We start from the raw sequence: 23,815 nt of genomic DNA on the forward strand, positions 1-23,815 counted from the left end.
TACTCCAGTCATCTGTTACTAATGGAGTCCCAACTGAGTGCTCATATTATGGCCCATGAGTAATGCACTTAACCCCTGAGTATCCCCATGATGTCCTGCAGCTAAAAACCTTCTCCTGGAACTGGTGTGTGTGTGTGTGTGTGTGTGTGTGTGTGTGTGTGTGTGTGTGTGTGTGTATATGAACCTGTCAGTTCTGCCGTAGTGGATAGGTGAATTCAGAAGCTTGGCTTTGCTAGATTTGACCACTGACTGAATAACTATAATGACAAAATTTAACAGAACGTCACCTGCCTATGTGTCTCAATGTGTGGTCTTCATGTCTCAGGCGATACCTTTAGTCCATCTGGAGCTGAACTGAATGTGAGCAGGCGCTTGTATGATCCATAACGGTGACTATTTTACCCCACTGCCTCTTGAACTCTGAAATCCTGTCTCTCCTTTTTTTTTTTCCCTCACCAACAAGGAAAAAGAAGCACGATTTACAGCAGATCTAACAGCGATCAGGAGTGACTTTCTAAATGAGACAGGAAGCACACCGGGAGTTAGCGTTGGCTGCTCTGAGCAGCATAAGAAAAGGAAAGGAATATGTATCCTCGGCAGCATGTCGGCCTCCGTGTTGAAAGTGTTTTTATTGGCCTCAGAACTGCAAAGCCAAACACAGGGGGATCGTTCATGCCTGGCAGAGACGACCATCATTAAAACAGTACCTACTGTTTAGCTCTCTCCACCTAACACCCATCTCCAACTCTTTCTTAGCTTGGGGCATGCTGGAATCTTGCGATTGGAACTTCACAGCCAAACATAGCTGCTGCCCTATACAATATCCCAGCAAATGTGGGTCAACAGTCTGAAAGTACTCAAAATTTAGTCGTAGGACTGAAAGAACTTGAGTGGACTCTGAGGTATTGAAGCTGCCGCATAGCCTCGTCTCCAAATCTTTCAAACAATCTTAGCGCAGCGTGTGATCACTTCCAACTAGCCGCTGCTTTGGGCTGAAGCCTACTTGGAAGGTATCCAAGACATTGAACAGCTTGCTATGGAGCTAAATCAAGCACGGCGGCTGGCTCACAAAATTTCATACTCGTATAAAACACATTTATAATCTAACTCTTGAGGACTCTACTGAGTTTAGCACAGCTTGAGTAGAGCGGCTGTTATACCTTATTGAGACTGCGAGCGGCGCTGTCTTTGCCCCCGGGAGTGAGATTGCGTAGCTGGATGTCCAGCAGGTCCACCAGCTGGCCCAAAGCTCGCACCGTGTATGTGATGTCCCCGGAGTGGATCCGGTTCTTGGTCTGCTCTGATAGCTCACGTGAGATGATGGCCGCTGAGTCTCCAGTTCGGATCTTTGAACAAAGCACAGGTATTAATTAACCTTTGAAATAGTATCAAATATCTTATTCATGAATTAAAAAATGTGTATATATATATATATATATATATATATATATATATATATATATTCTTGCAAAAGTATTCATCCCCCTTGGTGTTTGTTCTGTTTTGTCGCATTACAAGCTGGAATTAAAAGGGTCAGCACCATTTGATTTACACAACATGCCTACAACTTTAAAGGTGCGCATTGTTGTTTTATTGTGACACAAACAATAATTAAGATGAAAAAGAAACAGAAATCTGGAGTGTGCATAAGTATTCATCCCCTTTCGTATGAAACCCCTAAATAAGAGCTGGTCCAGCCAATTCACTTCATAAGTCACATAATTAGTTGATTAAGATCCACCTGTGTGCAATCGAAGTGTCACATGATCTGTCACATGATGTCTGTATAAATCAACCTGTTTTGGAAGGACCCTGACTCTGCAACACTACTAAGCAAGCAACATGAAAACCAAGCAGCACTCCAAACAGGTCAGAGACAAAGTTGTGGAGAAGTATAGATCAGGGTTGGGTTATTAAAAATATCCCAAACTTTGAATATCCCAGGGAGCGCCATTAAATCCATTATAGCAACATGGAAAGAATATGGCACCACTACAAACCTGAAAAGAGAAGGCCGCCCACCAAAACTCACAGACTGGGCAAGGAGGGCATTAATCAGAGATGCAACAAAGACACCAAAGATAACACTGAAAGAGCTGCAAAGATCCACAGCAGAGATGGGAGTATCTGTCCATAGGACCACTTTAAGCTGTACACCCCACAGAGTGGGGCTTTATGGAAGAGTGGCTGGAAAAAAGCACGTTTGGAGTTTGCCCAACAGCATGTGGCAGACTCCCCAAACACACGGAAGAAGATTCTCTGGTAAAATGAGACTAAAATTGATCTTTTTGGCCATCATGGGAAACACCATGTGTGGCGCAAACCCATCACCCTGAGAACACCATTCCTACAGTGAAGCATGGTGGTGGCAGCATCATGCTGTGGGGATATTTTTCATCTGCAGGGACAGGAAAGCTGGTCAGGACTGAAGGAAAGATGGATGGCACTAAATACAGGGCAATTCTGGAGGAAAACCTGTTTGAGTCGGCCAGAGGTTTGAGACTGGGACGAAGGTTCACATACTGCGAAACACACTGTTAAAGCTACACTGGAGTAGTTGAAAGGGAAACATTTAAATGTCTTGGAATGTCAAAGTCAAAGCCCAGACCTCAATCCAATTGAGAATCTGTGGCATAACTTGAAGATTGCTGTACACCAACACAACCCATCTAACTTGAAGGAGTTGGAGCAGTTTTGCCTTGAGGAATGGGCAAAAATCCCAGTGGCGAGACATGCTAAGCTAATAGAGACATACTGCACCCCAAGAGACTCGCAGCTGGAATTGCAGCAAAAAGTGGGTCAATAAAGTATTGACTTGGGGGGTGAATACCTATGCACACTCCAGATTTCTGTTTTTTTTTTTTTATCTTAATTATTGTTTGTGTCACAATAAAACAACAATTTGCACCTTTAAAGATGTAGTCATGTTGTGTAAATCAAATGGTGCTAATCCTGTAAAAATCAATTTTAATTCCAGCTTGTAATGCGACAAAACAGGACAAACACAAAGGGGGATTAATACTTTTGCAAGACATTTTATATATATATATATATATATATACACACACACACACAGAATATGCCGTGCTGTACAAAGGTATTCAGCCTCCTTGAATTTTCTAGTGTTACAATCTAGAGCTGAACTGGACATAAATATGAATTAATGTCAGAAATCTACACAAAACTGAAGCATGGTGGTGGCAGCACTGTGTTCAGAGTTAGTGGTCACTTGGTTATTATTGTGACAAAATATGAAAAATAAATATGACTCTCAAATTTTAGAACGATCTTTAAACTTATCTACCTCACATGATTGCTTGTCAAGTTCAGGTTATTTTTTCAAAACATATTATTTTCTGAAAGTTCAGGTAAAAGTATGTTCCAGGCAGAAATCCTACTTAAGTAGTAACCTGACTTTTCATCATGTTAGGGCTGTTTTCCAGAATCCAGCTGGAAGAATATTACATATATATGCATTTTAGGATATTTCATGCCTTCATAAAAATATTTCTCAGATTCCAGCACTACAAAAATGTATGTTCATGTTTCAAATGTAACAAAAAAAAAGAAAGGTGAAAGCATGTGCATTACCTACTACACAAAAGGGATGTAACCAAGTACATAAGACATGTGACCAATGTGCTAAACAGATATAAATACAGATGCAAATAGGATGCACACTATTCATTTTGGCAGCACGGTGGTGTAATGGTTAGCGCTGTTGCCTCACAGCAAGAAGGTCCGGGTTCGAGCCCCATGGCCGGCGAGGGCCTTTCTGTGCGGAGTTTGCATGTTCTCCCCGTGTCCGCGTGGGTTTCCTCTGGGTGCTTCGGTTTCCCCCCACAGTCCAAAGACATGCAGGTTAGGTTAACTGGTGACTCTAAATTGACCGTAGGTGTGAATGTGAGTGTGAATGGTTGTCTGTGTCTATGTGTCAGCCCTGTGATGACCTGGCGACTTGTCCAGGGTGTACCCCGCCTTTCGCCCGTAGTCAGCTGGGATAGACTCCAGCTTGCCTGCGACCCTGTAGAACAGGATAAAGCGGCTAGAGATAATGAGATGAGATGAGATGAGATGAGATGTCTTAACCGCCTGGTCCACAGTTTATAAAAGGAATGCTTCCAGCTTCAAATCAGAATACAGATACAGATATTTGGGCTATGAAGCAGATACAGACAATGGTGTTGCGTTACACCCCGAGTATGCAGAAAAGGACTTTCAGAAGCACAGACTGGATATTACCTACACTGAAGACCTTTAGGCTCTATTTGCTCTGCCGTGAGTCTAACAGCCCTGCAGTTAAATGCTCCAGCCAAGTGGAAGAAGCGCAATTCCTGTCTGGTGCTCTTCATGTCTTGTCTGATATGCAACAGCTGCAGAAATCTTTCTGTATTCCACAGACTGTGGTTTTAAAATCCATCAAGAAGCGCTCCTACCCCCCGTGGGCAACGGAAAATACATTTGTTTCTCAAACGCCTTTGTAACTTCCTGTTGTGGCATCGTCAGCCAGCGTTGGGTGCTTTTAAGTCAAGACAGAAAGAAAAAAAAATTTACAAGCACATCTCGGAATAAAATGGCTCCACTGAACTGCAGTGCTTTCTGAAGGGTGTTTTTTATATATATATATATATATATATATATATATATATATATATATATATATATATATAATTCCCCCCCCCCCCCAAGGGAAGGATTTAATTAAAAAGCTCCTACAGCGAAGGAACAAATGTGTTTATTTGCTAATGAGAGTTGTGTGTACGGCAAGGAATAAACTAAAGCCATGTAGTAGTCTGGCCTCACTGCTGGCACTTACATTACCATGCATATCTCTGCCAGGCAGCTCCCGTAATCACACACACACACACACACACACACACACACACACACACACACACACGTGCCGATGAATCATTTTAGAGCCCTGCTCCAATTTAGACAGAAATGTTCCAATTCAGTTGGGAAGAAAAACAACACTTGTTAGATCCAAATGCACTGCATTGAGATACAGAAGATGACTTATCACATCAATGGCTGAGGCTTGAGTGTGTGCTAGAGCGCGGGCTCGCAATCTTCCCTCACACACCAGTACCGCAGGCTGGGTTTGAGCAAATCAGCGCTGGATGACGGGGGATACGGGCGAGTTCAGACCCGGCTTTAGGAACGGACCTCTCGGCTCAGAGGCTTGGCGGCTTAACGGATTGTTTGGTTCTCTTGGGATTAGATTAGCTTTTATGTTGATTCAGTTTGGAAGGTGCTTTTATCCGAAGCAGGTCAGGCAGAAAACAATCCAAACATAAAGGTCACACTTTACACAGGCTCAGAGGCAGTCATGAGACTTCAAGATTGTGCTTACAAACTCTTCACTTCTGAACTAGTGTTCTGACAGACAGACAGACAGACAGACAGACAGACAATCGGACAGACAGATATTCAGATAGATAGATAGATAGATAGATAGATAGATAGATAGATAGATAGATAGATACCAATAGACAGACAGATAGAGACATTGAGACAGACAGAGATAGACAGACAGACAGACCAAGACAGATAGAAACATTCAGACAGACAGACAGAGAGACAGAGAGACAGATAGATAGATAGATAGATAGATAGATAGATAGATAGATAGATAGATAGGAGACCGACAGACAGACAGATAGAGACATTGAGATAGATAGATAGATAGATAGATAGATAGACAGATAGATAGATAGATAGATAGATAGATAGATAGATAGATAGATAGATAGATAGAGACAGACAGACAGATCCCTAGATAGATAGATAGATAGATAGATAGATAGACAGACAGACAGACAGACAGACAGATCCCTAGATAGATAGATAGATAGATAGATAGATAGATAGATAGATAGATAGATAGATAGATAGGAGACAGACAGACAGACAGACAGACAGACAGACAGATAGATAGATAGATAGATAGATAGATAGATAGATAGATAGATAGATAGAGACAGACAGATCCCTAGATAGATAGATAGATAGATAGATAGATAGACAGACAGACAGACAGACAGACAGACAGACAGATCCCTAGATAGATAGATAGATAGATAGATAGATAGATAGATAGATAGATAGATAGATAGATAGATAGGAGACAGACAGACAGACAGACAGACAGACAGACAGATAGATAGATAGATAGATAGATAGATAGATAGAGACAGACCAATAGACAGAGAGATAGAGACATTGAGACAGACAGAGATAGACAGACAGACAGACCAATAGACAGACAGATAGAGACATTCAGACAGACAGATAGATAGATAGATAGATAGATAGATAGATAGATAGATAGATAGATAGATAGATAGATAGATAGATAGATACCAATAGACAGACAGATAGAGACATTGAGACAGACAGACAGACAGACAGACAGAGACATTCAGACAGACAGACAGACAGAGAGACAGATCCCTAGATAGATAGATAGATAGATAGATAGATAGATAGATAGATAGATAGATAGATAGATAGATAGAGTGTAGACAAGTGTACACACACCTGTTAAAATTGCAGGTTTTTATGAACCAAAATAAATAAAATCAGATCTTTTCCTATCTTTAATGTGATACAGTAACCAACAAAGTCCAACTAAAAACAAACAAACAAACAAACAAACAAACAAAACCCCCTAGAAATGTTGTAGGGAAAAAAAGAAAAGAATCTATTCATAACCGAGTTACACAAGTATGTGCACCCCTTAACTAATACCCTATTAAAGTACCTTTGCTTGTAAGCCAGCACTCAGGCTTTTGGGTCAGAGTCCACCAACTCAGCACACCTTTATTTAGTGATTTTATTCCACTCTTCCTTGCAAAAGTGCTCCAGGTCTCTCAGTTTGCAAGGGGATCTCCTGTGTACAACCCTCTTCAGGTTATTCCACAAATGTTCAATATTATTTAGATCTGAGCTCTGACTGGGCTGTTCCAGAACCCTGATCTTCTTCTTCTTCTGAAGCTGTTCCTGTGTTGCGTTGGATTGGTTCTTTGGGTCATTATTGTGCTGGAAGGTGAAATTTTTCTTCATCTACAGCTGTCTAACAGACGAGTGTAGGTTTTATGCCAAAATAGATCAGTATTTGGAGCTATCATGATTCCCTTTGTGTTGAATAGAGCCCCAGTCCTAGCTGAAGAGAAACAGCCCCATAGCATGATGCTGCCACCACCATGCTTCACTGTCGGTATGGTGTTCTTGGAGTAAACATCTTTCAGAATAATGCTCAGAAGGTTTTACCTTAGTCTCATCAGTCCGTAGCACATTTTGCCACATTGTAAGGGGTGATTTCGGCAGCCTGGATTTTTGTTTTCATGAAAAGCGCTTCTGTCTAGCCACCTTACCCATAGGCTAGACATGTGAAGAATACAAAAGACCGTTGTCACATGCAGGGAGTTACCTGTACTTGCCGGATAGTTCTGAAACTCCTTTAATGTTGCTGAAGGTCTCTTGGTAGCCTCTGTGAAAAGTTTCCTTCCTGCCATTTCATCAATTTTGGAGCGACGTCCTGTTCTTGGTAATGTACTGCCCCACTTGTTGATGATAGTCTTCACAGTGTTCTAATGTTTCAGAAATCCTTTCATATCCCTCTCCTGATTGATACCTTATGAAAATGAGATCCCATACATGCTTTGTAAGCTCTTTGCAGACCATGGCTTCAGCAGTCGAATGAAACCAAGAAAGAAAATCTTCATTTGGTGTGACTCGGAATCACCTCATTCCTGACAGGTGTATGATAATTACTTTTGAACGTGGGTTTGAATGCGATTGAAGAACACTCACATACCCCGATATAAAACAGTGTGCACACTTGTGCAACCAGGCTAATGGAAGCTTTTTTTTTCTTTTTCTTCCCCATGCCTAAAATCTTTCGATTGTTTTTTCACTTGAATTGCGTTGGTTTATTAAAGGTGGTCATTTTTACCTTCCCATATCTCGGAAGAGAAATCAACTCCACTAAACATGATATGACATCTCGTTTAGCCAAAGCTTGGGCAGTCTTGAACAAAATGCAAATAGTCTGGAAATCAGCTCTACCTGACGACCTAAAACGCAGTTTCTTTCGCGCCTCAGTCGAATCAGTCCCGTTGTATGGCGCCACTCTGACTAACACTCTCGAATCCAAACTCGATGGCACTTACACTCGGATGCCGAGAACTGTCCTTAACATCTCTTGGAGACAACATCCCACCAAAGCACAGCTCTATGGATCGATCCCTGAAACCTCATCTACCTTACGTGAGCGTAGAATGCGTTTTGCTGGACGCTGCTGGCGAGCAAAACAAGAGCTTGCAAGTGACCTCTTGCTATGGATTCCTCATCATGGTCAAAACCGAGCTGGAAGACCAGCCACCACGTACATTGACCAACTACGTAGAGACACCAGTTGCCTACCTGGAGATGTGCCGATCTTGATGCGAGATCATAATGGATGGTGTGATAGGATGCTCGTCTGAGCTAGCGGGACTAGATGATGATGATGATTAAAGGTGGAAAAATGTCTGACACGATTTATGTTGGTTTTTAATTTTATACATCACAAAAGCCTCAATTTTTACTGGGGTGTGTCGACTGTAGAGAGATAGACCAGACAGACCACATACTACTGTATTTACTGAACAGTAGACACACAGACAGACTGTTCCGAGTCTGATTCGGGCCCTGCATTATTCTCTCCTGACCACTACTCCACTTTTCCCCCTTTTCACCATCACCCCTTTTTTTGTCTTCTCTCTATCTCCATCTCCTCTGCTCTCCGCCACTCGCTCTGTCTCTCAGGACTTAGTCTGACAGCTTGATCCTCATTTGAAAGTCTAAGTTTCCGCTGTAGGTTGATGGCCGCATCACTTGCACATAAATTTGCCTAACAGAGAATAATAACACCTGCGGTAAAACTCAACTCCCGTCTTATAAATCATTTGTGCCGGGTTAATGAAGTATACATAGACCCTCAAATCCCCACCTCCCACCATAATCACCTGACACTTGTACGAAGCCTTACTTTAAATGAGCCAATTTCTTTACTTCTTTGTTGATTGCTGCATATTTTTCTCTTCCAGGAAAACAAATAAGCTACAGACAGGAGGGAGTGTTGACTGTCTTTAGGGGACACTTGAAATGAAAAACTGTAGCAGGAACTGAAGGTATTTTTCTTTCTCGCTCAAAGATTATGTAGACACGCGCACACACACACACACACACACACACACACACACACACACACACACACACACACACACACACAGGTTTTGCACTCGCTCTTTGCCTTAATATTTTGATAAGAGCCTGTTGTGAGGTTTGAGAAATGAACTCTTGTGTAAAATCCTAAGTGTGATTGCACACATGTCTCTGTGTGTCCTTAGCGGACCTTTCACCATTACAGGCAGGGTGCAATTTGTCAAAAAAACAGAAGGGGGGATGGTTTTTTTTTTTTTTTAATTATGAAACGTCACAAAATTAAGGTAACAATAGGCTAACAGCTCAATAACATCCGATGATATCAAATGAATAACACTAAATGAAAACGAACATTAAACCAGAGATAGTAAATTCATCTTCCTATCTCTCTGACTAAATACACGAACACTAACACAACAAAGTTCGCATTGCTTGTCGCGTTGCTGTGATGTTTCTCTCCCTCCGGATTAAATGGACAGTGACTCGAAAATCACTAAAATACATGAATACTAAATGAACAGTTTGCTCTGATGGCGCAGGTCACATTGTGCGCAGCTTTCCGATTTAAACTGTTTTTTTTTCTCATCCTTATACTTCCTGTTTCATGGACTGTAACGGATTTGCTTATTTAGTAATTTTAATACAGAATTTACTTTGAAATTATAATCAGACACTCCAACGTCCCCCCTAAAAAAAAAAATCGGCCGTGAAAAAGGCGGCATCCGCCAAAAGGCGCGCTGTTTGCATCCCTGCATAGAACGCAAAGATATTGTTATAATCTACAATGTATCTATTTGCTGGGGACGTTCGTGAACATCAAACCTGCCACTTCGGGTCATTTTGAAAGTGAGTGCAATGTAGACCATAGAAAACTGTGTCACAACATGCCTGTCATGTCAACTTTTTTTTTTGGTTTGTTTGTTTTATTGACGGGGTTGTCCCCGAGGATTTTTTTTCAGCAGAGATAAAAACCGGGGGGGGGTGATCCCCCCATCCTCCCTAGCAAATCGCACCCAGATTACAGGTATGTAAAGTGTGTGTGTTTGTGGGTTGTTCTTACCTTCTGGCTAATGATGTTGACCCAAGCTGAAGTGCAGTTGCTGAGATCAGGACCTTGCAGATCCCACAGGCCTTCGGGACCCATACACACAAACGAGGCATTGCCTACAGGGGAAACATGTAACACAATACAGCTGAGTGTGTGTGTGTGTGTGTGTGTGTGTGTGTGTGTGTGTGTGTGTGTATGCACGCACGCACATGTGCATGCAATGTGATGTTTGCTCCAAATTCAGCTTGGAAGTATGAAAACATTAAAAAAACATGACCCATGAACATGACCTAAAAGCTTTTAAGTGGCTCTGATGATGATGCAATTTTGTCGGTGGTTTATACAAACCTAACAATCCACACACGCGCATGCCCTGTCCACACACACTTTAGTGACACCAAAGAGCAAGATATAAGGCCCTTGTATAAACATCTATATCTAAATCTACAGACAGACAGACAAACAGATCCACACACATGAACGACCACTGCTGTGTGATTTCCTGCAGTATGACATAAGCTCTCGAACTGGTGGCAAGTTTACATCAGTGTGTGTACTGTATATTTGAATGTGTCTGTGTATGTGTGTGTTGGCTCTTTCAGGAAAGGTCAATTGAGTCCCCTGAAGGGATGCGTCTCATTTGGAGCACTAATGGGGGTCACTCACACTCTAATAACACATGCATGTCTGGGGTTTTATTTGCGCTCATATATTATATGGACACAAGTGTTTAATTGGGAAACGCACAACTTGTATTTTTCATACGAGCTACAACCAGGACATGCAGATTCAAAACCATGACATAAATCTCTATATGTCACTTGCGAGGAAATTGTTTTGATAAATTTGGGCACGTTCTGTTTGTGAATGTGTGTACATACAGTGGTGCTTGATAGTTTGTAAACCCTTTAGAATGTTCTATATTTCTGCATAAATATGACCTAAAACATCGTCAGACTTTCACACAAGTCCTAAAAGTAGATAAAGAGAACCCAGTTAAACAAATGAGACAAAAATATTACACTTGGTCATTTATTTATTGAGGAAAACGATCCAATATTACATATTTGTGAGTGGCAAAAGTATGTGAACCTCTAGGATTAGCAGTTAATTTGAAGGTGAAATTAGAGTCAGGTGTTTTCAATCAATGGGACGACAATCAGGTGTGAGTGGGCACCCTGTTTTATTTAAAGAACAGGGATCTAGCAAAGTCTGATCTTCACAACACATGTTTGTGGAAGTGTATCATGGCACGAACAAAGGAGATTTCTGAGGGCCTCAGAAAAAGCGTTGTTGATGCTCATCAGGCTGGAAAAGGTTACAAAACCATCTCTAAAGAGTTTGGACTCCACCAATCCACAGTCAGACAGATTGTGTACAAATGGAGGAAATTCAAGACCATTGTTACCCTCTGCAGGAGTGGTCAACCAACAAAGATCACTCCAAGAGCAAGGCGTGTAATAGTCGGCGAGGTCACAAAGGACCCCAGGGTAACTTCTAAGCAACTGAAGGCCTCTCTCACATTGGCTAATGTTAATGTTCATGAGTCCATCCTCAGGAGAACACTGAACAACAATGGTGTGCATGGCAGGGTTGCAAGGAGAAAGCCACTGCTCTCCAAAAAGAACATTGCTGCTCGTCTGCAGTTTGCTAAAGATCATGTAGACAAGCCAGAAGGCTATTGGAAAAATGTTTTGTGGACGGATGAGACCAAAATAGAACTTTTTGGTTTAAATGAGAAGTGTTATGTTTGGAGAAAGGAAAACATTGCATTCCAGCATAAGAACCTTATCCCATCTGTGAAACATGGTGGTAGTAGTATCATGGTTTGGGCCCGTTTTGCTGCATCTGGGCCAGGACGGCTTGCCATCATTGATGGAACAATGAATTCTGAATTATACCAGCGAATTCTAAAGGAAAATGTCAGGACATCTGTCCATGAACTGAATCTCAAGAGAAGGTGGGTCATGCAGCAAGACAGCGACCCTAAGCACACAAGTCGTTCTACCAAAGAATGGTTAAAGAAGAATAAAGTTAATGTTTTGGAATGACCAAGTCAAAGTCTTGACCTTAATCCAATGGAAATGTTGTGGAAGGACCTGAAGCGAGCAGTTCATGTGAGGAAACCCACCAACATCCCAGAGTTGAAGCTGTTCTGTACGGAGGAATGGGCTAAAATTCCTCCAAGCCGGTGTGCAGGACTGATCAACAGTTACCGCAAACGTTTAGTTGCAGTTATTGCTGCACAAGGGGGTCACACCAGATACTGAAAGTAAAGGTTCACATACTTTTGCCACTCACAGATATGTAATATTGGATCATTTTCCTCAATAAATAAATGACCAAGTATAAGATTTTTGTCTCATTTGTTTAACTGGGTTCTCTTTATCTACTTTTATGACTTGTGTGAAAATCTGATGATGTTTTAGGTCATATATATATATATATATATACACACACACACACATACATACACAGAGAGAGAGAGAGAGAGAGAGAGAGAGAGAGAGAGAGAGATGCACTTCATCAGTATATGTGTGTGTAATGAATGTAATCAATAGAGTGATGTAGACAAGTGATGAGGGATCTGGAATGAGCGTGTGCAATTCTGTGAATGTCGAAAACTCCTGCCTGGAACACATTTGTGTAAAAGCTGTTGAAGTGCAGGGCAGGATATGAGGTTTGGCAGATTGCTGTAGGCCAATTCTGTTCTCCAAACTGAACGGTACATCTTTGCAATCGAGTGGAAGCACTAATCATGCAAATTATTCGCCAGTCAAGGAGAAAAAAAACAACAACAAACAAACGCACGTACGAGCCAGTGCAGCAGAACAGCATGGAGGAAGGGAGGAAGTGAATCCGTGACAACATTAAACTGATATAAAGTTTGACTGGCACTTCATTTCCCTCTACCCAAGCCTCTCTTTAGCTTCTAGCAGATAAAGAGGAAAGCTGACAGAGAAAGAAGGGTGAAAAGTGAGACTGAAAAAGTGCGTAAGAAAGCAGTAGTGAGAATAGAAAGACAGCGAGGGCAGGGACGAGGTGATAGACGAAAGGGAAAGGGTAGAAGACAGAACACAAGAGGCAGAATAAAGTGCTGCAGAAGTACAGAGAAGAAAGGCAGAGAGATGAAGCAGAATGCGTATATGATAGAGAAACATAAACACACACACACACACACACACACACACACACACACACACACACACACACGTGACTGAGTGTGGCTGGAGATCTCTGATGCTTTGAGTGGTGCTTCTCATTATCTCAGAGCACGCAGCGTCCCAGCCAACCTACATACGCCACCGATTCGCTAATGAATGGCAGAAGCAATAACAGGAGAACACTCTGCCCACACACACACACTCATGACATGACACCAGATACTTTACATTAAGGGAGTAGCACCTCTCAAAGCCCTCACACTCCATCGAACAATGCAATACAAATCAAATTCATCTGGCAAAGAAAAGCACGGAAAGTTGGAAAAAGAAGCAGTTCATTTCTAGTTTATGGTGAACTAAATGTTTACCAGCCAATATTATGCAAGAAGGTGGGGCTTTGTCAGAAGCTGTTGATTCATTTTCGATAGCAGCTCTGAAATTTGGCTCGTTCTAATATGTCATCATTTCAATAGAAATAACTCATGAAGCCCTGGAAGTTGCAAGTTGGGGCTCTTTGTCTAGTTCCTCAAACCATAAACAGTTTTTGCAGTTGGCCAGGGCACAATAGTAATACTATAGTTCTCTAGACTATCGTATTACTACTGTGAACTCTAGTATTACTACAGTATGAGTACTATAGCAGGCGGCATGATGGTGTAGTGGTTAGCACTGTCACCTCACAGCAAGAAGGTCCTGGGTTCGAGCCCCGTGGCCGGCGAGGGCCTTTCTGTGTGGAGTTTGCATGTTCTCCCCGTGTCCGCGTGGGTTTCCTCCGGGTGCTCCGGTTTCCCCCACAGTCCAAAGACATGCAGGTTAGGTTAACTGGTGGCTCTAAATTGATCGTAGGTGTGAATGGTTGTGTGTCTCAATGCGTCAGCCCTGCGATGACCTGGCGACTTGTCCAGGGTGTACCCTGCCTCTCGCCCATAGTCAGCTGGGATAGGCTCCAGCTTGCCTGCGACCTTTGTTGTTAAAACAAAGTGTGGTGAAGCAGCTTTTAGCTACTATGCAGTACAGCTATGGAACCAACTCCCAGAGGACATTAAAAATGCTCCTGCTGTTGGCAGCTTCAAATCTAGACTAAAGACCAAGCTGTTTTCAGATGCTTTCTGTTAAATAATTAATATTGTCTTCTTTACATTCTTTATAATCTTTACTTCTCTGCATGTTTTAAATTTACTTTAACTTTATCCTATTTTATTCTTTATTCTATTCTGCTGGGGTTTTTTTTCTTTTCTTTCTCATCCTATTCGAACTACTACTTCATTTTATTATTTTATTTTTACTATTGTTTAATTCTTATTATTTTCTTTTAATTTCTTTTAATTCTTTTAATTAATTGTTTTAGAATAAAAATACAATTATTTTATGTAATTTTATTTCTCTATTGTTTACTGTTTTTGTTTTTACTTCTGTAAAGCACATTGAACTGCCATTGTGTATGAAATGTGCTATATAAATAAACTTGCCTTGCCTTGCCTTGCAACCCTGCACAGGATAAGCAGTTACGGATAAGGGATAGATGGATGGATCACCCTGCCTCCACCAGCTTGTTTTCTTCCCATAGTGCATCCTGGTGCCATCTTTTAAATTTGTAAAAGAAAATGTGACCACCTTTTTTCCATTGCTACATGATCAGTTCTGATGCTCACGTCCCTGCCGTAGGTGCTTTCAGGGGTCAGGATAGGCACTCTGACACAAGCTGCAATGTACTGTGTTCTGACACCTATCTATCAGCAATTACTACAGTAGTTCTCTGTGGGATCAGTCCAGACAGGATAGCCTCCGCTCCTCGCTCACACCAGTGAGTCATGGGTGCTCATGACCCTGTCGCTGGATTACTGGTTGTCCTTCCTTGGACCACTTCTGTACAGTGCCTTGAAAAAGTATTCATACCCCTTGAACCTTTTCACATTTTTCCACCTTACAACCATGAACTTAAAAGTTTTTTATTGAGATTTTATGTGATAGACCAACACAGAGTAGCACATAATTGTGAAGTGAAATGAAAATGATAAATGGTCTTCAAAATTTTAAACAAATAAAAATCTGAAAAATGTGGTGTGCATTAGTATTCAGCCCCCCTGTACTCTGATATCTCTAAATACAATCCAGTGCCATCAGTTGCCTTCAGAAGTCATCTAATTAGTTAATAGAGTCCTACTGTGTGTAATTTACTCTCAGCATAAATACACTTGTTCTGTGAAGGCCTCAGTGGTTTGTTAGAGAACACTGAAGAGCAAACAGCATCATGACGACCAAAGAACTCACCAGACAGGTCAGGGATAAAGTTCTGGAGAAGTTTAAAGCAGGGTTAGGTGATAAAAAAATATCCCAAGCTCTGAACATCTCAAGAAGCACTGTTCAATCCATCATTCAAAAATGGAAAAAGTATGGCACAACTGCAAACCTACCAAGACATGGCCGTCCACCTAAACTGACAGAGCGAGCAAGGAGAGCACTGGTCAGAGAAGCAGCCAAGAGGCCCATGATCACTCTGGAGGAGCTGCAGAAATCCACAGCTCAGGTGGGAGAATCTGTGCACAGGACAACTATAAGTCGTACACTCCACAAATCTGGCCTTTTTGGAAGAATGGCAAGAAGAAAGCCATTGTTGAAAGACAGGCATAAGAAGCCATGTAGGGGACACAGCAAACATGTGGAAGAAGGTGCTTTGGTCAGATGAGACCAAAATTGAACTTTTTGGCCTAAATGCAAAGCACTATGTGTGGCGGAAAACTAACACTGCTCATCACCCTGCACACACCATCCCCACTGTGAAACATGGTGGTGGCAGCATCATGCTATGGGGATGCTTTTCTTCAGCAGGGACAGGGAAGCTGGTCAGAGTTGATGGGAAGATGGATGGAGTTAAATACAGGGCAATCCTGGAAGAAAACCTGTTGGAGGCTGCAAAAGACTTGAGAGTGGGAAGGAGATTCACCTTCCAGCAAGACAATGACCCTAAACATACAGCCAGAGCTACAATAGAATGGTTTAGATCAAAGAATATTCATGTGTTAGAATGGCCCAGTCAAAGTCCAGACCTAAATCCCATTGAGCATCTGTGGCAAGACTTGAAAATTGCTGTTCACAGACGCTCTCCATCCAATCTGGCTGAGCTTGAGCTATTCTGCAAAGAAGAATGGGCAAAAATTTCAGTGTCTAGATGTGCAAAGCTGGTAGAGACATACCACAAAAAGACTTGCAGCTGTAATTGCAGCAAAAGGTGGCTCTACAAAGTATTGACGCAGGGGGGCTGAATACTAATGCACACCACATTTTTCAGATTTTTATTTGTTTAAAATTTTGAAGACCATTTATCATTTTCGTTTCACTTCACAATTATGTGCTACTCTGTGTTGGTCGATCACATAAAATCTCAATAACAAACTTTTAAGTTCGTGGTTGTAAGGTGGAAAAATGTGAAAAATTTCAAGGGGTATGAATACTTTTTCAAGGCACTGTATACTGGGAACACCCCATGAGATGTGCCATTTTGGAGATGCTCAGACCCAGTCATCCAGCCATCACAATCTGGCCCTTGTCAAAGTCACTCAGATCCTTACGCTTGCCCATTTTTCCTGCTTCCAACACATCAACTTTGAGAATTGACTGTTTGCTTGCTGCCTAATATACCCCACCGCTTGACAGGTGCCACTGCAATGAGATAATCAATGTTATTCACTTCACCTGTCAGTGGCCATTATGTTAGGGCTGATCGGTGTGTTTATTCATTTACAAGCAAACATTAGGTGTTGTTGCTTAACACAAGTGTTTCCTCGGAAATAAATAAGTCAATTTGCGAATATCTAAGGGTTATGTTTGGTGTGTGTGTGGGTGTGTGTGTGTGTGTGTGTGTAAAACCCTGCACTAGCTGATTCAGCAGCTTGTATGTATCTCCTGCCCACAACATATCAATGTCCACCAAACCGGATTATTGACTGAAGACAGTCTCTCTCTTCAGCTTGTCTCTGGATTTAGTTGATTTCGATTCAGTTTACAGCTTCTTCGTTAAATCTCATGTCCTCTTTTTCTCTCCTATTAATACACTACCGTTCAAAAGTTTGGGGTCACTTTGAAATGTCCTTATTTCTGAAAGAAAAGCACTGTTCTTTTCAATGAAGATCACTTTAAACTAATCAGAAATCCACTCTATACATTGCTAATGTGGTAAATGACTATTCTAGCTGCAAATGTGTGGTTTTTGGTGCAATATCTCCATAGGTGTATAGAGGCCCATTTCCAGCAACTCTCACTCCAGTGTTCTAATGGTACAATGTGTTTGCTCATTGCCTCAGAAGGCTAATGGATGATTAGAAAACCCTTGTACAATCATGTTAGCACAGCTGAAAACAGTTGAGCTCTTTAGAGAAGCTATAAAACTGACCTTCCTTTGAGCAGATTGAGTTTCTGGAGCATCACATTTGTGGGGTCGATTAAATGCTCAAAATGGCCAGAAAAATGTCTCGACTATATTTTCTATTCGTTTTACAACTTATGGTGGCAAATAAAAGTGTGACTTTTCATGGAAAACACAAAATTGTCTGGGTGACCCCAAACTTTTGAACGGTAGTGTATATATGGGTCTTCCCAAGCCATTACCTCTGTCTACTGAGATTAAAAGTGTATCATATCCATCTGGGCTGAATATTGAGCAAGCGGGGTCACTAAGACAACAAAAATGCATAACTGTCTTAGTTAATTAATTCTAATTATTTAAATGACATATGGCATTTGTTACCTATTGTTCCGAAGGGGCACGGCTGTGTAGCGGTGAGGCCCTGGCGAGTTTTGGGCCAGGTAAGCTCTGCCTCCACAGTTGGGTTACAGAACTCTGCAGCATTGTTGGGCAGGATGGAGGAAGGCGGTGGGCGTGTGCTGGAAAGGGGCCCGGAGCCGCCTGGAGGTCGGAGCTCAACGGTGGTGGTGTGTGCCCTCGGAGTGAACACGCTCAGAGCCGGAGATCTGGTAGTGCTAGAGCTGGTGGTTGTAGTGGTCGAGGCGGACACTGTAGATGGGCGGGTGGTCGTCCTGGTGGTGGTGGTGTCCATGAAGATGTGAACTGAGGAGGACGACTCTGTGGAAGGAGAGGAGAAGAAGCAGTTAGGTATGGAGTCAGAGTCTGGGGAAAGAGCAAGAAGTAAATAGATATATGTTTGTATTTGGAGCACGACTGCACCCAGCGCTGCACCTCATCACAGTCTAGAATGCTGTGCAAGAGGAAAATGAGAGAGATGGAGAAAGAGAAAGACACTCAGCAGGAGAGAGAGAGAGAAAGAGAGAGAGACTGTCAGCTCCAAATCAGGCATTCAATTAGACTTGACAGGTTTCTACATGGGCCTCTTAGCAGTTGACTACACAAACAGCATACATACAACCAAAGAGCTACACCATGTTCACTATAAACAAACACACACACACACGCGCACACACACACGCACACATGCACAGAGGCACTCTAGTTAGGCTAACAAATCAATAAGAATGTTCAACACTGAACAAAGCAAACTGGAGAGAACGGTGTCTTCCACAAATACGCCTTTAGTCTCACTCTCTCTATTCTTGTCCATTTCCCCCCACACACGTACAACCATCTTTTTGGTGCTTTTATGGTTTGGAACAAATGCTGTGTGCTTGCCTCTTACACCCAGAGAAAGAACGCAACACGTGCAGCACCATTTTCAAAGAAGACCCATGATACATCGTAGTATATCGTAGCATCGGTATGCACGACCTTGAGGAATAGCAACAAGACTGACCTTATTTCTTATTTTAGAAATTATAATTTGAATGAATAAATAAATAAATAATCACTGCAGACCAGCACAAAGCATTAGGCTGCTGTCAGTCAAAACAGTCATGGTAGACAAGCTGGCAAGTAGACTGACGTTAATGTTAACATAATAGCTCGCTGCTGTTTGGCTGAACAATACAGTCTTACAGAATTTGCTTCTCAGCTTAGTACTTTTACTCGCATTGTCAGAGGTGATGACGGCTCTTCATGTCTCCATTTGAGTCTCCGCTTTTTTTTATTGGAATAAATCGAAGCATGATTTGTTCCAATAGCCATCAAAGTACTTAGGTTGAACTTTCATGATAAATACCTGTTTTAAAAAGAAAAAAAAAATCTCCTGCAATTTTTTTCCCTTTGTACAAAGACGCATCCATCCATCCATCCATCCATCCATTATCTGCAGCCACTTATCCTGTTCTACAGGGTCACAGGCAAGCTGGAGCCTATCCCAGCTGACTACGGGCGAAAGGCGGGGTACACCCTGGACAAGTCGCCAGGTCATCACAGGGCTGACACATAGACACAGACAACCATTCACACTCACATTCACACCTACGCTCAATTTAGAGCCACCAGTTAACCTAACCTGCATGTCTTTGGAGGAAACCGGAGCACCCGAAGGAAACCCACACAGACATGGGGAGAACATGCAAACTCCACACAGAAAGACCCCCGCCAGCCACTGGGCTCGAACCCAGAACCTTCTTGCTCTGAGGCGACAGTGCTAACCACTACACCGCCAGAAAGAAAGAAAGAAAGTGAATAAAGATTAAAAAAGGAAGGGGTGTCAAATCGAGAAAGCTGGATGTCTGCTGTTCTCTACAAAACGATACAATTAACCATCTAATACCAAAATTCACCACCAAAGCATAGGCCTACCAAAAACCAGCATATACCATTAAACCCCAAAATCAAAAATTAGCGACACTCTTCAACCAAACATTAGCTTTCATCATCAACACCAACACTACTAGCACCAATACTGACCGACATTCATAATCAATCACCAGCATCAGCCAACCTTCACTTATATTCACTATCAAGCACCAAAATTCACGATCAGAAACCAAAGTTCATATCAAACACCAAAACACATCAACCATCAACAGTCAATGTTCATCATCAAACACCAATGTTCACAATCAAAAAACATCTACCACCATCAAACACCAACATTTACCATTGGTAGTCAGCATTCTCCAGCAAATACACCAGTGTTCACAATTAAAAAAAAAAAAAGTCTCACCATCAAGCACCAACATTTTTACCACTGGTAGTCAATATTCTCCATCAACTAGTATACCAATGTTCAGAATATTTAAAAAAAAACTATCACCATCAAACACCAACATTTACCACTGGTAGTCAACATTCTCCAGGAAATACACCACTGTTCACAATTAAAAAAATATAATAATAATCTCTCATCTCATTATCTCTAGCTGCTTTATCCTTCTACAGGGTCGCAGGCAAGCTGGAGCCTATCCCAGCTGACTATGGGCGAAAGGCGGGGTACACCCTGGACAAGTCACCAGGTCATCACAGGGCCGACACATAGACACAGACAACCATTCACACCTACGGTCAATTTAGAGTCACCAGTTAACCTAACCTGCATGTCTTTGGACTGTGGGGGAAACCGGAGCACCCGGAGGAAACCCACGCGGACACGGGGAGAACATGCAAACTCCACACAGAAAGGCCCTCGCCGGCCACGGGGCTCGAACCCGGACCTTCTTGCTGTGAGGCAACAGCGCTAACCACTACACCACCGTGCCGCCCTATAATAATAATAATAATAATAATAATCTCACCATCAAACACCTACATTTACCAGTAGCCAATATTCTCCATCAAATACACAGATGTTCAGAATAAAAAAATAAATTAAAAAAAGTCTATCACCATCAAACACCAACATTTACCATTGGTAGTCAACATTCTCCAGCAAATACACCAATGTTCACAAAAAATCATGTCTCACCATTAAACACCAACATTTACCACCAGTAGTCAACATTCTCCATCACATATACCAGTGTTCACAAAAAAAAACACCTATCACCATCAAGCCCTTACTGTACATTTACCAGCAGTAGCTAACATTCTCCATTAAAAACACCAAGGTTCACAATCAAAATACATCTATCACCATCAAACACAAACATTTTCCATCAGTCGTCAACATCAAATACACCAATATTCACCATCAAAAAACATCTCACCATTAAACACCAACATTTACCACCAGTAGTCAACATTCTCCATCACATAATGCCAATGTTCACAAAAAAAACATCCATCACCATCAAGCATCAACACTTACCATCAGTCATCAACAGTCTCCATCAAATACACCAATGTTCACAATCAAAAAACATCATTAAAAATCAGCATTCACCTTGAAATACCATTCCTGATTTAAAAAAATAATAATAAATTCTACATTTACGATTAATAATTAACATTCACCATTGAACACCATCACAAGTAAAATACCGACATTTATATTTGAAAACCAACAGATACCAATAAACACCACCATTCACTCCTACGTACCAATATTATAATGCTGGGTGGGACAGTGGTGTAGTGGTTAGCACTGTCGCCTCACAGCAAGAAGGTCCGGGTTCGAGCCCCGTGGCCGGCGAGGGTCTTTCTGTGTGGAGTTTGCATGTTCTCCACATGGGTTTCCTCCGGGTGCTCCGGTTTCCCCCACAGTCCAAAGACATGCAGTTAGGTTAACGTGGGGCGGCCTTGGGCTGAGGTGCCCTTGAGCAAGGTACCGAACCCCTGACTGCTCCCCAGGCGCTGTAGTGTGGCTGCCCACTGCTCTGGGTGTGTGTGCGCGTGTTCACTGCTTCAGATGGGTTAAATGCAGAGGATGAATTTCAGTGTGCTTGAAGTGTGCATGTGACAAATAAAGGTTTCTTCTTCTTCTGTCAGTTCTCTTAAAGAATAGTGCAGTAAAAAAAGACAAGCCAAATAACCCAGTGTGAAAAGTGGAAAGCATTCTTTCAACTTTTCACTGATCGCACACAGGTGCAGCGCTCACACACAGTCTTTGGGTTTGTTGACGTTCAGTGGAGAATTTTGTTCTGGCACGCTCAGAGCTTTAGTTACTCTGTCAGCTCTGAAACACCCCTGACCCATATTTGTTGAACCTCTGGGTTCGTTTCACTTTTCAAACACTTCAAACTACACAAAACTGCAATGAGGAAGGACATGGGGCCATTGCCAGAGTCTGTCTCTCTCTCTCTCTCTCTCTCTCTCTCTCTCTCACACACACACACACACACACACACACACATCCATCTTGCTGCACAGAAAAACAATGGATATGTTTAAGAAGCTAAAAAGCAATGTGAAATATTGACTTTATGAGAAAATCAAGCAAACTAGGAGGCAAAAAATACAGGAAATTAGGACTGGACTGGGCGGCATGGTGGTGTAGTGGTTAGCGCTGTCGCCTCACAGCGAGAAGGTCCGGGTTCAAGCCCCGTGGCCGGCGAGGGCCTTTCTGTGTGGAGTTTGCATGTTCTCCCCGTGTCCGCATGGGTTTCCTCCGGGTGCTCCGGTTTCCCCCACAGTCCAAAGACATGCAGGTTAGGTTAACTGGTGACTCTAAATTGAGCGTAGGTGTGAATGTGAGTGTGAATGGTTGTCTGTGTCTATGTGTCAGCCCTGTGATGACCTGGCGACTTGTCCAGGGTGTACCCCGCCTTTCACCCGTAGTCAGCTGGGATAGGCTCCAGCTCGCCTGCGACCCTGTAGAACAGGATAAAGCGGCTACAGATAATGAGATGAGATGAGACTGGACTGGCCAGTGATGTGATGTAACACAAGCATGTTTTCTGAAAGTCTGCATGAGAGTATGGAGCATTACAGCAAACAAGAAAGAGGTGTGTATGTGAGAGAATAAGATAGATTCCGGCACACTGTACTTCCCCCTGCTAGATATGTCATTCACACGTTTGTCTCTGGAAAGTGCTAATTATGGCATTTCAATTTGTCTGGTGACCATATGCAAGCACTAAAAGAACAGCTACAGAGGGAGAGTTTGTTAATACTGTACATAAAGAGTGAGAAAGAGAGAAGGAGAGAAAACTGAGTTATGGAACATATCCATATGCTCGACGAAAGATTAGAGGAGAAAAATGGATTCTTAATGATTAATCTATAGAAAATCCTTCAACCTCGGAAGCAAACTTCTGCTATTTCAATTTCATATTAAATGTATCTCAGTCACTACAAAACACCATTAAAGCTATTTTTCCACTATACCATAATACAACACAAACATTTCAGAACAACGCATCCTACATCATTTAGATTGATGCTTCTTGGCGCTTGTTATGCTACTTCAACCATCAGACATGGCTTCCTTAAGGGTTCTTCAGCTAGTTCTTGGCTCCCCTAAAGAGTTTTACTTGGAACTCTGAATGGGAAACAGTTTGATATAGGGTTCTACATAGAATAGTTAATGGTCCCCCCAAGAAGTAAACCAAACAAGCCTTTAGGGGGATAGATGGAAATTTTATACTGGAAAGGAATTTCCAATTCCCTTCTTTGATTTCTGGAAAAAAAAAAATC

General features: G+C 42.0%; 1 protein-coding gene across 6 annotated transcripts in view; it reads right to left on the reverse strand.

Moving 5' to 3' along the window:
- The window catches only part of LOC132883412 (adhesion G protein-coupled receptor L3-like), a 734,936-nt gene that overhangs the window by 203,525 nt on the left and 507,596 nt on the right, over positions 1-23,815 (reverse strand). For all 6 annotated transcript variants that reach the window (XM_060917028.1, XM_060917029.1, XM_060917030.1 and 3 more), the window contains 3 exons: positions 18,170-18,505; positions 10,274-10,377; positions 1,161-1,346 (listed from right to left, as the gene is read on the reverse strand). In XM_060917028.1, coding sequence (XP_060773011.1) covers positions 1,161-1,346; positions 10,274-10,377; positions 18,170-18,505 — 626 coding nt within the window. The remainder of the gene's footprint in view (positions 1-1,160; positions 1,347-10,273; positions 10,378-18,169; positions 18,506-23,815) is intronic.

This window comes from Neoarius graeffei, chromosome 3 (genome assembly GCF_027579695.1).
Source record: "Neoarius graeffei isolate fNeoGra1 chromosome 3, fNeoGra1.pri, whole genome shotgun sequence".
NCBI classification, from domain to species: Eukaryota; Metazoa; Chordata; class Actinopteri; order Siluriformes; family Ariidae; genus Neoarius; species Neoarius graeffei.